We start from the raw sequence: 14945 nt of genomic DNA, 5'->3' as shown, positions 1-14945 counted from the left end.
TGATTTATCATTTTTTTTCTTTTACTATGGTACTTTACTTTTAAGAAATTAAGTATTGAGTATTTTTTTCACTTTTTTTTATTTTGTAAATTTATATTATTAAGTAGATTATAAATATTTAACATAGTAATTAGAATTTAGATTGTGAACTGTAGAGTAATTTATCTTATCTTTTTATTTTTCTTTTTGTACGGTACTTTACTTTTATGAAATCAAGTATTAGGTATTTTTTTTTCACCTTTTTTTATTTTGTAAATTTTATATTATTAAGTGGATTATATATATTTAAGATAGTAATTAGTATTTAGATTGTGTACTATGGAGTGATTTATCTTTTTTTTTTTTTTTGTATAGGACTTTATTTTTGAGAAATCAAGTACTAGGTAAATTTTTTTCATTTCTTTTTCTTTTGTAACTTTTATATTATTAAGTAGATTATAAATATTTAAGATAGTAATTAGTATTTAGACTGCGGACTTTGGAGTGATTTATCATTATCTTTTTTTTTGTATGGTACTTTACTTTTAAGAAATCAAATACTAGATAAATTTTTGTTCTTTTGTAAATTTTATATTATTAAGTGGATTATAAATGAGTGTTGGATGTGGAGTGGTTTTTATATATCTTTTTTTAAAATTTTTTCTTTTTGTATGGTATTTTACTTTCTATAAATGAAGTACTGGGTAATTTTTTTTTCACTTTTTTTTTTGCAAATTTTATATTATTAAGTAGATTATAAATATTTAATATAATAAATAGTATTTTGATTGTAGACTATGGAGTGATTTATCTTTATCTTTGTTTTTTGTATGGTACTTTACTTTCAAGTACTCAAATATTGGGTAATTTTTTTTTTTTGTAAATTTTATATTATTGATTAGATTATAAATATTTAAGATTGTAATTAGTATTTAGATTGTGGATTGTGGAGTAGTTTATATTTTTTCTTTCTTTTTGTATTGTACTTACTTTCAAGAAATCAAGTACTAGGTATTTTTTTTTAAGATTGGAATTAGATTATAAATATTTAAGATTATAATTAGTATTTAGATTGTGGATTGTGAAGTAGTTTATATTTTTTCTTTCTTTTTGTATTGTACTTACTTTCAAGAAATCAAGTACTAGGTAATTTTTTTTTTTGTAAATTTTATATTATTAAGTGGATTGTAAATATTTAAGGTAGTAATTAGTATTTAGAGTGTGGAATGTGGAGTGGTTTTTCTTTTTTCTTTTCCTTTTGTATTGTACTTTGTTTTAAAGAAATCAAGTACTGGGTAAATTGTTTTTTTTTTTTGTAAATTTTATATTATTAAGTGGATTGTAAATATTTAAGTTCGTAATTAATATTTAGAGTGTGAGTTGCGTAGTAATTTATTTATTTATTTTTCTTTTTGTATAGTACTTTATTTTCAAGAAATCAAGTATTGGATAATCTTTTTCATTTTCTTTTTTTGTAAATTTTATACTATTAAGTTAATTATAAATATTTATGATAGTAATTAGTATTTAGAGTGTGGACCGTGGAGTGATTTATCTTTATATTTTTTCTTTTTCTATGATATTTTACTTTCAAGAAATGAAGTATTGGGTAATTTTTTTTTCATTTGTAAATTTATATTATTAAATGAATTATAAATATTTACAATAGTAATTTGTATTTAGAGTGTGAATTGTGGAGTGATTTATTTTTATCTTTTTTTTTTTTGTATGGTACTTTGCTTTCAAGAAATCAAGTATTAGTAAATTTTTTTTAAAACTTTTTTTTGTGAATTTTTTATTATTAAGTAGATTATAAGTATTTAAGATAGTTATTAATATTTAGATTGTTTGCTGTAAAGTGATTTATCTTTTTTTTTTCTTCTTTTTGTATGATACTTTACTTTTAAGAAATCAAGTAATGGGTAATTTTTTTTTTCACTTTTTTTTGCAAAGTTTATATTATTAAATGGATTATAATTATTAAAGATAGTAATTAGTATTTAAAGTGTGGACTGCATAGTGATTTATTTTTTTTCTTTTTGTACGGTACTTTATTTTCTAGAAATCAAGTACTGGGTAATTGTTTTCCGTTTTTTTTTTGTAAATTTTATATTATTAAGTGGATTATATATATTTAAGATAGTAATTAGTATTTAGATTGTGAACTGTTTAGTGATTTGTCATTTGTTTTCCCTTTTCTATTTTTTTGGTACTTTTTTTTTCAATAAATCAAGTACTGGGTAAATTTTTTTGTCACTTTTTTTTTTCTTTTATAAATTTTATATTATTAAGTGGATTATAAACATTTAAAATAATAAGTAGTATTTAGAGTGTGGACTGTGGAGTGATTTATCTTTATATATTTTTTTTCTTTTTCCATGGTATTTTACTTTCAAGAAATCAAGTATTGGGTAAATTTTTTTTTTTTCATTTGTAAATTTATATTATTAAATGAATTATAAATATTTAACATAGTAATTTGTATTTAGAGTGTGGATGGTGGAGTAATTTATCTTTATTTTATTTTCTTTTTGTATGGTACTTTGCTTTCAAGAAATCAAGTATTAGTAAATTTTTTTTTAACTCTTTGTTTTGTGAATTTTATATTATTAAGTGGATTGTAAGTATTTAAGATAGTTATTAATATTTAGATTGTGTGCTATAAAGTGATTTATCTTCTTTTTTTAAAATTATTTTTGTATGATACTTTACTTTTAAGAAATCAAGTACTGAGTAATTTTTTTTTTTTCACTTTTTTTTTGCAAAGTTTATATTATTAAATGAATTATAATTATTTAAGATAGTAATTAGTATTTAGAGTGTGAATTGCATAGTGATTTATTTTTTTTCTTTTTGTACGGTATTTTATTTTCTAGAAATCAAGTACTGGGTAATTGTTTTCCGTTTTTTTTTGTAAATTTTATATTATTAAGTAGATTATAAATATTTAAGATAGTAATTAGTGTTTAGATTGTGAATTGTTGAGTGATTTTTTTTCCTTTTTCTATTTGTTTGGTACTTTTTTTTTCAATAAATCAAGTACTGGGTAATTTTTTTGTCACTTTTTTTTTCTTTTGTAAATTTTATATTATTAAGTGAATTATAAACATTTAAGATAGTAATTAGTATTTAGAGTGTGGACTGTGGAGTGATTTATCTTTATATATATTTTTTCTTTTTGTATTATACTTTACTTTCAAGAAATCAAGTACAAGGTAAATTTTTTTTTCATTTGTAAATTTTATATTATTAAATAAAGTATAAATATCTACGATTATAATTAGTATTTAGAGTGTGGACTGTGGAGTGATTTATCTTTATCTTGTTTTTTTCTTTTTGTATGGTACTTTATTTTCAAGAAATCAAGTACTGAGTAAATTTTTTTTTCCATTTGTAAATTTTATATTATTAAGTGGATTATAAATATTTAAGTCATTTTTTTAGGTACTAAGGGTATTTCAGTCACTTTTTAGGTTACGAGGTCATTTAGTCATTTTTTTTTGTTTCAAGGTCAATTTGGTCAATTTCTAAGTTTCAAGGTCATTTGGTCATTTTTTTGTCCTAGGGGTATTTTGGTCATTTTTAGTTTTCATTGTTATTTCGGTCATTTTTTAGGTTTCATTGTTATTTCGGTCATTTTTGAGGTTTTAAGGTAGTTTTGGTCTTTAAAAAAAGAAAAGAAAAAGTTTTAGGGTCATTTGGTCTTTTTTGGTTTTGTTTTAAGGGTATTTTGGTCATTTTTAAGTTCCGTGGTTATTTCGGTTTGTTTTTAGGTTTTATAGTAATTTTGTAATTTTTTTTTGAGTTTTAGGGTGATTCTATCATGTTTTAGGTTTTAATGGTATTTCGGTCATTTTTTAAGTTTTGGGGGTATTATGGTAATTAGTGAGAAAAAGGGAACCATCAAATGTGACAAAAGTACCATCGAGTGTGAGAAATGTACGGTCTAATGTGATGTTGGTATTGCCTAATGTGACAATGGAACCATCAAATGTGATAAAGAAATAAGGGGCACCAAATGTGACAAAAATAAAGTCACATGTTATGTTGGTACTGTACAATGTGAGGACGATACCGTTAAATGTGAGAAAAAAATTAAAGTACAACCAAATGTGAGGAAAGTACGATCAAATGTGATGTTGGTACTACTTAATGTGACAATAGAACAATCATTTGCGAGAAAAAAAAATTGAACCACGAAACATGACAAAAGTATAGTTACATGTGATTTTGGTACTGCACAATTTGAAGATGGTACCATCAAATGTTAGAAAAAAATACGAGTACAACCAAATGTGGCAAAAGTACTGTCATATGCAATGTTGGTACTGCTTAATGTGATAAAAGAATAATCAAATTTGAGAAAAAAGGAAACTATCGAATGTGACAAAAATGTGGTTACATGTGATGTTGGTACTGTCCAAATCGTAATGTGATAATAGAATCATCAAATATAAGTAAAAATTAAAGTATCACTGAATGCGTGAATAGTATGGTCAAACGAGATGTTTGTACTGCTCAATGTGACAATGAAACCATTAAATGTAAAAAAAAAAGAAAAAATAAGGGAACCACCGAATGTGAAAAAGTACAGTCACATGTGATGTTGGTATTGCATAATTTGAGGATGACTTTATCAAATGTGAGAAACAAATACGAGTACAACCGAACGTGGTAACAGTACAGTCAAATATGATATTTGTACTACCCAATGTGACAATGAAACTGTTAAATGTGAGGAAAAATTAAAGTACCACTGAATGTGAGAGAAATATGATTAAATATGATGTTGGTACTGTCTAATGTGACAATGAAACTGTCAAATGTGAGAAAAAAATATAGGAATTACCGAATGTGACAAAAGTATAGTCACATGTGATGTTGGTACTACATAATGTGAGAATGATATTCTCAAATGTGAAAAAAAATAAGAAATTTGTCAAAATGTGACAAAAGTACAGTCACATGTGATGTTAGTATTACACACAATATAACAATGGTTCTATCAAATGTGATATTTTGGTAGCATGGTATAGCAGGTTGTCTACTAGTGGGTACTGTACTTTTAGTAAATTATTTTTTAAATTTTAGTTAAATAAACGGTTCACAAATACACTCTAAATATATAATTTAACCTAGAATTGAATAGTCGTGGTCTTTAATTTTTATTTTTTTATTTCACAATTAGTTACTTCAGCCTCTGTCTAGGAACAGTGAATTTCCTGTTTTAAATTAGTTAAATTGCGGCTAGCTACCAGTTGAATTCCTCCAATTAATGCCAATTGTTTAAGTTAAAATGTCTCATTATGGAAAATGATAGTTCTACGCAATTTTTTTATTTGATAGCTAGTCCAGCTTGTACCAAATATAAAATTTGACGATGATTAAAAAAAATTATACCTCCAGAGTTCGCTAGCTGTTTTTTGGAGTTGGCGTGCCGTTGTTAGTGCATGTTTCCATAAAAAAATTAGGCCTCCAGAGTTGTTCACATGTGCACTAAATGTTCCGAGTTCCAACATTGCAGTTTGAAATTTAATTGAATTAACTATATAACCTGTCCTTTAAACTTATTATTGTTTAGTTTAATGATATTCAGCTCCTCTTTTATGGTTGATTCTCCCAAAAAAAAAAAAAAAAATCCTCTTTTATGGTCAAGAGAAAGTAATATAAATATATGACTGAAGGAATATTGGAAGAATAGACGAGCAATATTTTATTATCCTACGCATGTGTATATATATATACACACTTATACTGTATCATAAATTTTCTAACACCAATAAGACGAAGGGAAATTGATAGCCTCTTAATTAATATAATAAAAATAACCCTATGGCTTATATCTTCCTGGTATATGGTAATGCCACCACATTTAAGTATTTAACATATTTGTTTCCGCCGGTATTAATGATTTTGGTGGGTTCCAGTTAATTTAATTGATAAAATTTATAATGGTTGAATAAGAAATTTAAAGTTTAATTTTCAGACTCTGCCTACACTAAAAATTGATTGGTGTTTTGGTATGATGATAAAGAGAACAATCATTAGACGTGAATGTTATAGGTTAAAACTTTATAAAAAATAAAAAATTGGAAAGATGTAGATTGAGGATGCTTGATTACTTCATGTGCATGTACACTTATTTGTGTTTATGTTTTCTTGTTTCTTTAGTTTTGCTTTTGTTAGGTTAATTCTGATTTCAGACATGGGTAGCAATATATATAAATTTGAGGAAGAAATTAAAAACTGGCAAAATTTATACAGTTTCTTAGATTTACTTTAAATTCCTCTATTAAACATTTGATAACGTGATTACATTGAGTAATAAACCACAAAATTATATTTAATTATTATTAGAGAAAAAAATTGTTTTTTTAATAAGTAAATAAGTTGTTTAGAAACAAATGATAACCAGCTTTTGGTCAACTATGATAGCCAAGTCTGAAAACATATCTATTGCATCCAGGTTTTGGTCAACCATATATGATATAACCAAGTTGCAAGACTATGATAACCAAGTCTAAAACCATTTCTATTGCGAAGAGAAATCAGAATTGAAAGCTTGTTGAAGCCTAAACATGCATGCAGGACTATACCTATTAAAAATAACAGCATGAAAATTACCTGTAAATTATAACCATGCAGATACAGCTGAGTGAAAGACTTTAATGTTCAAGTACGTCAAGTTTAAGCCATCATAAAAAAATTTCAAAATTTCAAAACTTAAAGCTATTTATAGAGAGGGTTTGGATCTAGCTTATATTTGCTGCGTCCACGTTTTGTTTTGTTTTTTTTTTTTTTTTTTTTCTGCTGCGAGGGACAAGCGTGTACTGTACGCGTACTTTTTTAGCCATTTTTTTTATTAAAAATGGGTCCCGCAATACTATTTACACATTTAAAAATTATTTTGCTACAGTGTTTTCAGTTTTCAGCAATAAGTTCTATCCAAACGGACCCATAGTTTCAGACTTTCGGTATTCTTCTGAGTGATGAAGTTTATGAAGCTCTTTCAATTATAGCCTGGGGCTGGCTGTTATAACAATTTTTTTTAAAGGCATAACTTATTATTTATCCTTTACTTAATTTACTCAAGTTTACCAATAACTAATTCTCAAAAAAAAAAAAATATATCAATAACTTTTTAAAACCTTAGTTTTTTTTATACAAATGATAAAAATAATAATTTCAAATTAATTAGAAGTACAATTATATCTATATACATACATATCTATATACATACATACATATATAAATATATATATAAACATAAAGTCGGAGAGCTAGGGATATTCAACTTTTTCTTCTATTATTCTGTTTTTTCATATATAATTTTAAAGTATATTTTCAAAAATATATAAATAAATATTTTAGTAAAAACTTTTTCTCATTTAAAGAACTAAAAGAAAATGAAGCATTGTTTTTTTTTTTTAAATTATAATATATATTGTGATATGGAAGAACTGAGTGGGCTTGTATTTTAAGGCTTGTGTTGGACTTTAAAAGTTTATAAAGTTTTTGTGTGTATATAAAATAACATAAATTCTAATGAATAAAGTAATTGAGAGAATCTATGGAGATGTGGTTCTAGAACACATAACAATGAGTGGCACACACTTGGCACATGAACATGTTGCACATGACATATGTAAATTGGATGATAATTTTTTTTATAATTAAAATAGGATGAAATGCACTAGATACAAACTAGTGGATCATAAAAAGCTATTTTTTATTTTCTAAGAAGATATGAATTGTTCTAAAAAGGCCATAATACTCAAAGAATGTGTCAATTCAAATAAAAAGTCATAACTCTTCCTTGCCTAGCCTATAAATTAAGGGTGTTAATTATAATAAAAAAAAAACAATTTCATAAGAAATTAACTTAAATAGATATTGGAATTATCATTTGTAGTTTGGTGAATTTGTTGTATCTTGAAGATGGATGGCTTTGAACTCGGCAACAAACTCTCTCTTTTTATATATATATATATATATATATAGTTAGGTGTGTGAAAATTTAAATTCTAGATATTTTTGTTGAAAATACCAGGAAATACTAATTGAGTTATAAGGCTTTTGGTAAAAACAAACTTTTTTAAGTGAGGCAATTATAACATTAAATATAATTGTTTTTTTTAATACAAAATAGAATTTTTACTCTAGCCTAATTTAAGTACATATGTGTGTGGAGCTCTCTTCTGGAGACATGAATCCCGGCCATTGCCCCCCCACACCCCACAAGTACTTTTATTTGTGGAGTGACTACTGCACCAAGAGTGCGTGGTGGTAAATATAATGTTTTCCAATACACCCCAAAATCTCATTATCTCTCTCTCTCTCTCTCTCTCTCTCTCTATATATATATATATATATATATATAAAAGAATTTTGATTTTTTTATTGAATTTTTAGATAAAAGATCTCCAAAAAAAAAAAAAAAGATTTGGTTTCAGTCCATTTATCTAGGAATCCAGGAACTTCTAGCAATCTTTTACTGTTTTAATGAACTTCTAGGAATTTTTATATTGGTAATGGCATGGATGCCGCATTATAAGTGGGAGTAGGTTTAATATGAACTTCTAGGAATCTAAAAAAAAAGATTTTGGTTAAAAAAAATGCATTGGATTGCTCACAATATACAATTATAATATATGCTTATCAATGATTATCAAATTTTATATTTAATTAGTCAAAAATAAAATAAAAACATATATATTTTTAATTAACCTTTTCCTGTTTGACATTTATAATTAACTTCATAATATTTTATCATATAAATTTTCGAAGTCTTACAATTTAATATGTCATTATTCTACACACATATTATTAGTTTGTTTTATTTTATTCTATATTTATATGTCCATTAGAATCTTGTTACAATTAACACAAAATATTATTAACGAATACCATAATTACATATTAATAACTACTATAATTGTCAACATTCATACTTAGATAAAAATAGTAGGTTCTAGTTAGCTCAATTAGTAAAGTTTCTGATGGTTGAATAAAAGATTTTAGATTCAATCCCCACCTATACCAGAAACCGATTGATGTCTTGGTCTGATAATAAAGAGTTATCATCAAGAGCGGACGTCATAAATTGAAACTTTAAAAAAAATATATTTAGATAAAAATAAAAATATTAGTAACTACCATAATCATCAAACTGCATACTTAATTAGAAAAAAAGCAATAGAGACAAAAAAAAAAAAACCATATTTTGTTAACATTTTTGCACATGAAAAGTTTTATTATGGTTTAATAATCACATTCTTTAAACCTGTTTTAGTTAAAATATCAGAAATAGTAAAATTCCAAGAAGTTCATTAAACCTACTCCCACTTATAATGTGGCATCCATGCCAGTTCCAATAAAGGCTTACTTTATAACTTCCTAGTCTTCTACTCATTGCTTTGACCATTATCTGCAAGTAGGTTTCTCTAAGATGTCTTTTATTTCAACAATTTATTTGTGGAGCATATGCATATATATATTGAGATTATAATATTCTTTTCCACCATATGAGCGTTGAAGATTGCTAGTGGCCTTTCAAAATCTTGCTACGTTCAATTGCGTTGACAAAATACCGAATTATTAGTCGGCAAATGGAGTACGGGCCTCTATATATAACATGTACTAATGCAGCCTCTCATTTCATAACCTTTTTGCTCTTCTATATGCATCTTCTAACTTTTCCATCTAGTTCCATCTCTATTTTTCTTCTTGTTTTGGATTCACATCTTCAATTAAAAGTGTTTTTCCATTACAAAACCTCTCTATATATCTCTCTTACGTAGATTATCAAATACGTGTAAGTATTCAATATGAAATTTGAGCTATACAAATAGGTCAAGAATTAAGTTTAGCTTGCCATTTGTCATATATATAGCAAGCTAGATTAATCTCTTTTCTTTCCATATTCCATATTTTCTTGTCATTCTTCAATAGTAGAACTAGAAATGGAAATTGTAAAAGTTAAGTGCAGGAACACCTTGATTTTCAAGGCATGGAAACGATGTCTATCACTAGTAGCTCGCAACAAAAAATGTTGTTCATCTTCGTCTACCACTTTGAGTTCATTGACAAAGCGCAAAAAGAATCGTCAAGTAGCTCCGGAAGGCTGTTTCACAGTCTATGTTGGACCTCAAAAACAACGATTTGTGATCAAGACGAAGCTTGTTAATCATCCTTTGTTCGCGATGCTGCTAGAGGATGCTGAATTGGAATATGGGTACAATAATGAAGGCCCTCTAGTGCTCCCTTGTGATGTTGATTTGTTCTACAAAGTGTTGGCAGAGATGGAAAGCAACGAGGATTTTAGTCCTGGTTGCGGCTTTGCTAAAGGTTATTCCTTAATTCTGCCTAGTCCAGCTCGTCGATCCAACATTGTTAGCATTAACAAGGGTCATGATGCCTATAGTCTTATTAGTCCATCAAATTCGATGATTAAGATGAATCAACCACGACCATTTATTATAAGATCATGTTGATCTAGCTTTCTTTTTTAGCTTTTGTATCATATATATTTTCCAACTTATCAGTGTGGGTAGAGGGAATGCTATACTAAATGAACAAAGAGAATACATATCAAGAAATTTGTACGGTTCTTTTCTCCATTTGTTAGAAATATGTAATTAAATGATTAAATTTAACATATCCCAATAGTTTAAACTTTTGGGATAATCAGTAATTTAACATAGTATCAGATCATGAGATCCTTAGTTTGATCTTTTTCTCATCCACTTTACCTCAAATTTAAATTCCCACGTGTAGGGTCTCATCTATTAGAAGGTAGTTTTGATCCACACGTGAGGGGGAGTGTTATAAATATGTGATTAAATGATTAAATTTACCCTATCTTAATAATTTAAGCTTTTAGGACAATCGGTAATTTAACACCATTCATTTCGCTATCTCCAATTGATTCTCCCATGTTCTCAACCTCACTTGGCTGAGCCGCCTAGCTATCCAATTTGCCTTCAAATGGATTTTGATTAAACTAGAAACTCTTTTTTTTTTTTTTTTTTTTTTTTTGTGGGGTGAAAATTGTGTGTTGTTTCCGTAATAAATCATGTTATAGTTGTAGGTGGTTGATTCAAGAAAGAGAGAATCATATAGTAAGGATGTCGTGTCCCAATAATGTGCTAAGAAAGAAAACTTTTAGCACTACAAGGGGTAATCCGCGGAGGTCAAATCCATTGTGCACACAATGGATTTGAGTGTGTAAGAGTATTAGCATCAGTATGTGCAAAGTTTTCCTTCTATTTTAGCATAAAAACCTACTTTTTTTTTTAAATTTTGCACAGTTACTTTTACAAAACACTCAAATAAGAATATCTATTATACACTCTCTTTTTAATTAAATAATCATTTTTATTCATTTATTATTATTATTTTGACCTTTGTTTCTTCTCACAACTTATCTCTCACACGTTATCTCTAATCTCTCATCTCTCAGCTCTCCTCTTATGAGTTTTGACTACCACAAAACTTCCATGGCTGGACCTCTATTTCCTTCATCTGTTGCTGCCGTTGCTTCTTCTTTTGTTGTTGTTGCTGCTGCTTATTCCGTTGTTGTTGCTGTCATTGTTTTTTCTTTTTTTTGCTACTGCTATAGCCGCTGCTTCTTCTTCATCATCTTGACCGCTTCTTCTCCTTCTTTGATGATTCACATAGATTTGTATATGGGTTTGATGATATGGTTTTGTAAATGGGTTTGAGGAGTTTGAGATTTATATTTAGTATGCGTTTGCGTAGCACTGAAATTATTTCAGTGTTGCGTTTTTTGGGGTCTCGCGGCACTGTTCATGGGACCACCAAACTCAGCAAAACGCAAATTTCTAGGTAAATTTGGGCCCCACAGTACTATTCACACATTTAAGAATTATTTTGCTACAGTATTTTCAGTAATAAATTTTCAGTTTTCAGCAAATAAGCAGTATCCAAACAGGCCCTTAAGAAAACTACATGAGTTTGATGAGTTAAGATCTAGATCTAGGATTTGTTTGATGATTTGATGATTTGTATGGAGGAGATAGAGATGGAAGAGAGTCAGGTGGAGAAGAGAGAGAATTGATGGAAAAGAGAGAGAATGTAACTTGGGAAGTGAGAGAAAAAAGTATTAAAAAAACAAAATACACAGCTACAGTAACCGTGCATATATGCAGGGTTACTATAGCAAGTTTGTATATTCACAAACCTTTACAAGCTCTGATACATGTCAATTTCATGCTCTATTGTGTAAATTTTTGCATTCTTTGTATTTTATACCCACTGATACAATTGCTTTAACATGGTAAGGTAATAATAGCTAAAGGATTGCAAATTAACCTAGACCTAAAACCAGTTATCTTAGTTGAGTGTTGGAGTAATATAGGACAAGTAAGACATGGATTTGGCGGGAACTACTCCCTAAAACCAGGCCTTTGTCCTATCAAGTAAATGTTACCTTTGTTTGGTTGAAGGGATGGATGCCAAAATGCCTTCTAGAATTGCAAGAGATTTTTTGATTAGTTAAAGAAAAGATACCTTCAAAAAGGTAATTATGTTATCTCGAGATTAGTTAACCCTCAAGATCCCTTGGATTGATTACCAAGGAAGACCTAGATGCCTAGGAGTCAAACATTCATTGGGGAGATTAGGGTCTTCTATGGAGATTGAGCTAAAACTTGCTTTAAATTAGTGTACCTTATTGGATTTGCCAGGGAAAATCCAATAAGATGTGCCTGGCCAATAGGCCCAAAGGCTCTATGGATGGTCTAAAGTCCTATTCTAGCCTTGCTATAGGCCCAACCATTTCCAGTAGCTCATTTCATAATGTGAAGAACACTCAATCCTCAACTGGGTGTTTTTGTAGTTCTTTTTAGAATTCCTTAATCTGTTCTTAAAGCAACATAGTTAAATGTGATCAAGTGTTTGTAGCTTCTTGCTAGTGTCAAGTGTTCGCAACTTCTACTTTTTCTGTTTGTCTTGCTTTGTGTTTTGAACTATCGTTTGGGTGATAAAATTAAAATAAAAGAGAAAGTGAGGGGCAGAATTATATTTTGGCTTAGAGGGTCATTGAAAAAAAAAAAGTACAAATTGGTTTTGGCCTTTAAAAATGAGGTTACTGTTTTAAAAATTTAATGGTAACCTCCAAAATTAAAATGTATGTGATCAATCATTGCCCCAGCAACTATAAATTTAAAATTCATTTATTTTTGTCATTACTTTGACCTCAAGGTAAATAAAATGCAGTTGCAACTGTTAATATAATGAGTGATAATAAATCAAGAGCCGACTTTTTATTTGTCTTAATGAAGAAGTCACCGCCTCATTGCTTCAAGGATTAATGCTTGAAGCAATGAGGCGGTGACTTCTTCATTAAGACAAATAAAAAGTTGGCTCTTGAACATACCAAGGATCTTTTTCTTTTTTTTTCACTATATAAATATAGACTTTTTCACGTTTCCATATCACAAATCAATATCAACAGGTTCACCCTAGCTCTTTTGTATGGCGGCCAAGATCAATAGCACCAGTATACGTACATGCACATACATACATACAATATTAATTCTCTATTATCGGCAGTACTATAGCATTGAAGCAAGCCAATGGCATATGCATCTATGTAATGATATACATTCAAATCCTACATTGCATGCATGTTTTCAAATATACATCACACTATAAACATTATAACAATGCATGTAAGTCAGAGACTCACAGGCTTGCTTCAACTTTCAATCCCTGTAGACGTTTTGGTGCGCCGCCAATGCTTCAGCATTGCAAAACATGGCTTTTGAGAATAAGGAAAAGTCTGCATGGGGCTTAGAATCTAGTTCAGTTGGTCGCAGTAGATCTAAATACCCAATGGTAATTAACTGTTTGAGATCTACTAAAACCTGATAAATACATTACTTAATATGATAATTCCCTTACTTGCTAAACAGCAAGACTTTTTTATTTATTTTTTATTTAAAATAACCAGTCAGCAAGACTTTACTATGGTTCGTTTGGATAGAACTTATTTTGTTGAAACTAAAAACTAAAAACACTGTAGCAAAATAATTTTTAAATGTGTGAATAGTGCCGTGGGACCCATTTTTAATGAAAAAATAGCTGAAAAGTGAAATTTGTGGGTCCATGAACAGTATATGGTGCATTGTTCACGGTTGAATTGGTCAAAAATTGCGGATACTGTTCATGCACACTGCATGAACAGTAGCCTTTGTCTCTTAAAAGCTGAGGGGCTGCGCAGGGAAAAAAAAGAAGAAGAGCTGAAACGTGAATTGGAAACGTAAACATAGATAAGTTGGATCTAAACGCATTCTATATAACAAACATATGCAGCTAGCTAGCTCAAAGTCTCTCTTTAATCATATCTTGGGGTACTTGAAGGAAACCTGTACAATTGGTCTTATCTCTCAAATTTTGTAATGAAATGAAAAATGAATGAACAACCTCCTTGATGGAGAAGCATATTGGGGACCTAATCTTGTTGAAAAATCCACCATAAATAAATTATTACAACAGTTTATACTCAACAAAACCATTGCAGTATTTTTATATATTAAAAAAAAAAATCTTTGTAGTACTCAATTTTTATATATATTAAAAAATCTTTGTAGTTTATCCTTTGCAAATGTCCTACTTAATTGCTTTCCTATTGTAGTAGTCCCCAAAACCACTAAAATCCTTTTATGCTGATTTTCCCCAGGAATGCACCTCATCCATGTGAATCAGAACGTCACTCACAAGACTGAAACTCTATCGTTTACAGTTTAATACTCAAGATGTATAGGAACACGTGATGGTTTTTCTAGTTTTTGTTTTAGGCATATGGATGGTTTTCTCTATTTAAGCTCAGGAAGATGGCTTTACGATTTGAAGGTTTTAGCTCTGTTATAATACATAACCTTCCATCCCTATAAAAGTCATGCAAAATGTGATTTATTTAGGTGCACAAAGTAGGTTTAAAG

At 28.4% G+C, this 14945-nt stretch overlaps 1 protein-coding gene across 1 annotated transcript; it reads left to right on the top strand.

Annotated features, from left to right (window-relative positions):
- The first annotated feature begins 9658 nt into the window (after nt 1-9658).
- Nucleotides 9659-10577, top strand: LOC142632164 (uncharacterized). The gene has a single exon (XM_075806575.1). It carries the CDS (start codon nt 9942-9944, stop codon nt 10470-10472), a length of 531 nt encoding a protein of 176 aa, XP_075662690.1. The 5' UTR covers nt 9659-9941; the 3' UTR covers nt 10473-10577.
- The last annotated feature ends 4368 nt before the right edge of the window (nt 10578-14945 follow it).

Source organism: Castanea sativa, chromosome 4, assembly GCF_040712315.1.
Source record: "Castanea sativa cultivar Marrone di Chiusa Pesio chromosome 4, ASM4071231v1".
NCBI lineage: Eukaryota > Viridiplantae > Streptophyta > Magnoliopsida > Fagales > Fagaceae > Castanea > Castanea sativa.
The sequence above is the reverse complement of the archived record's forward strand: the minus strand, read 5'-3'. Positions and strand labels throughout refer to the sequence as shown.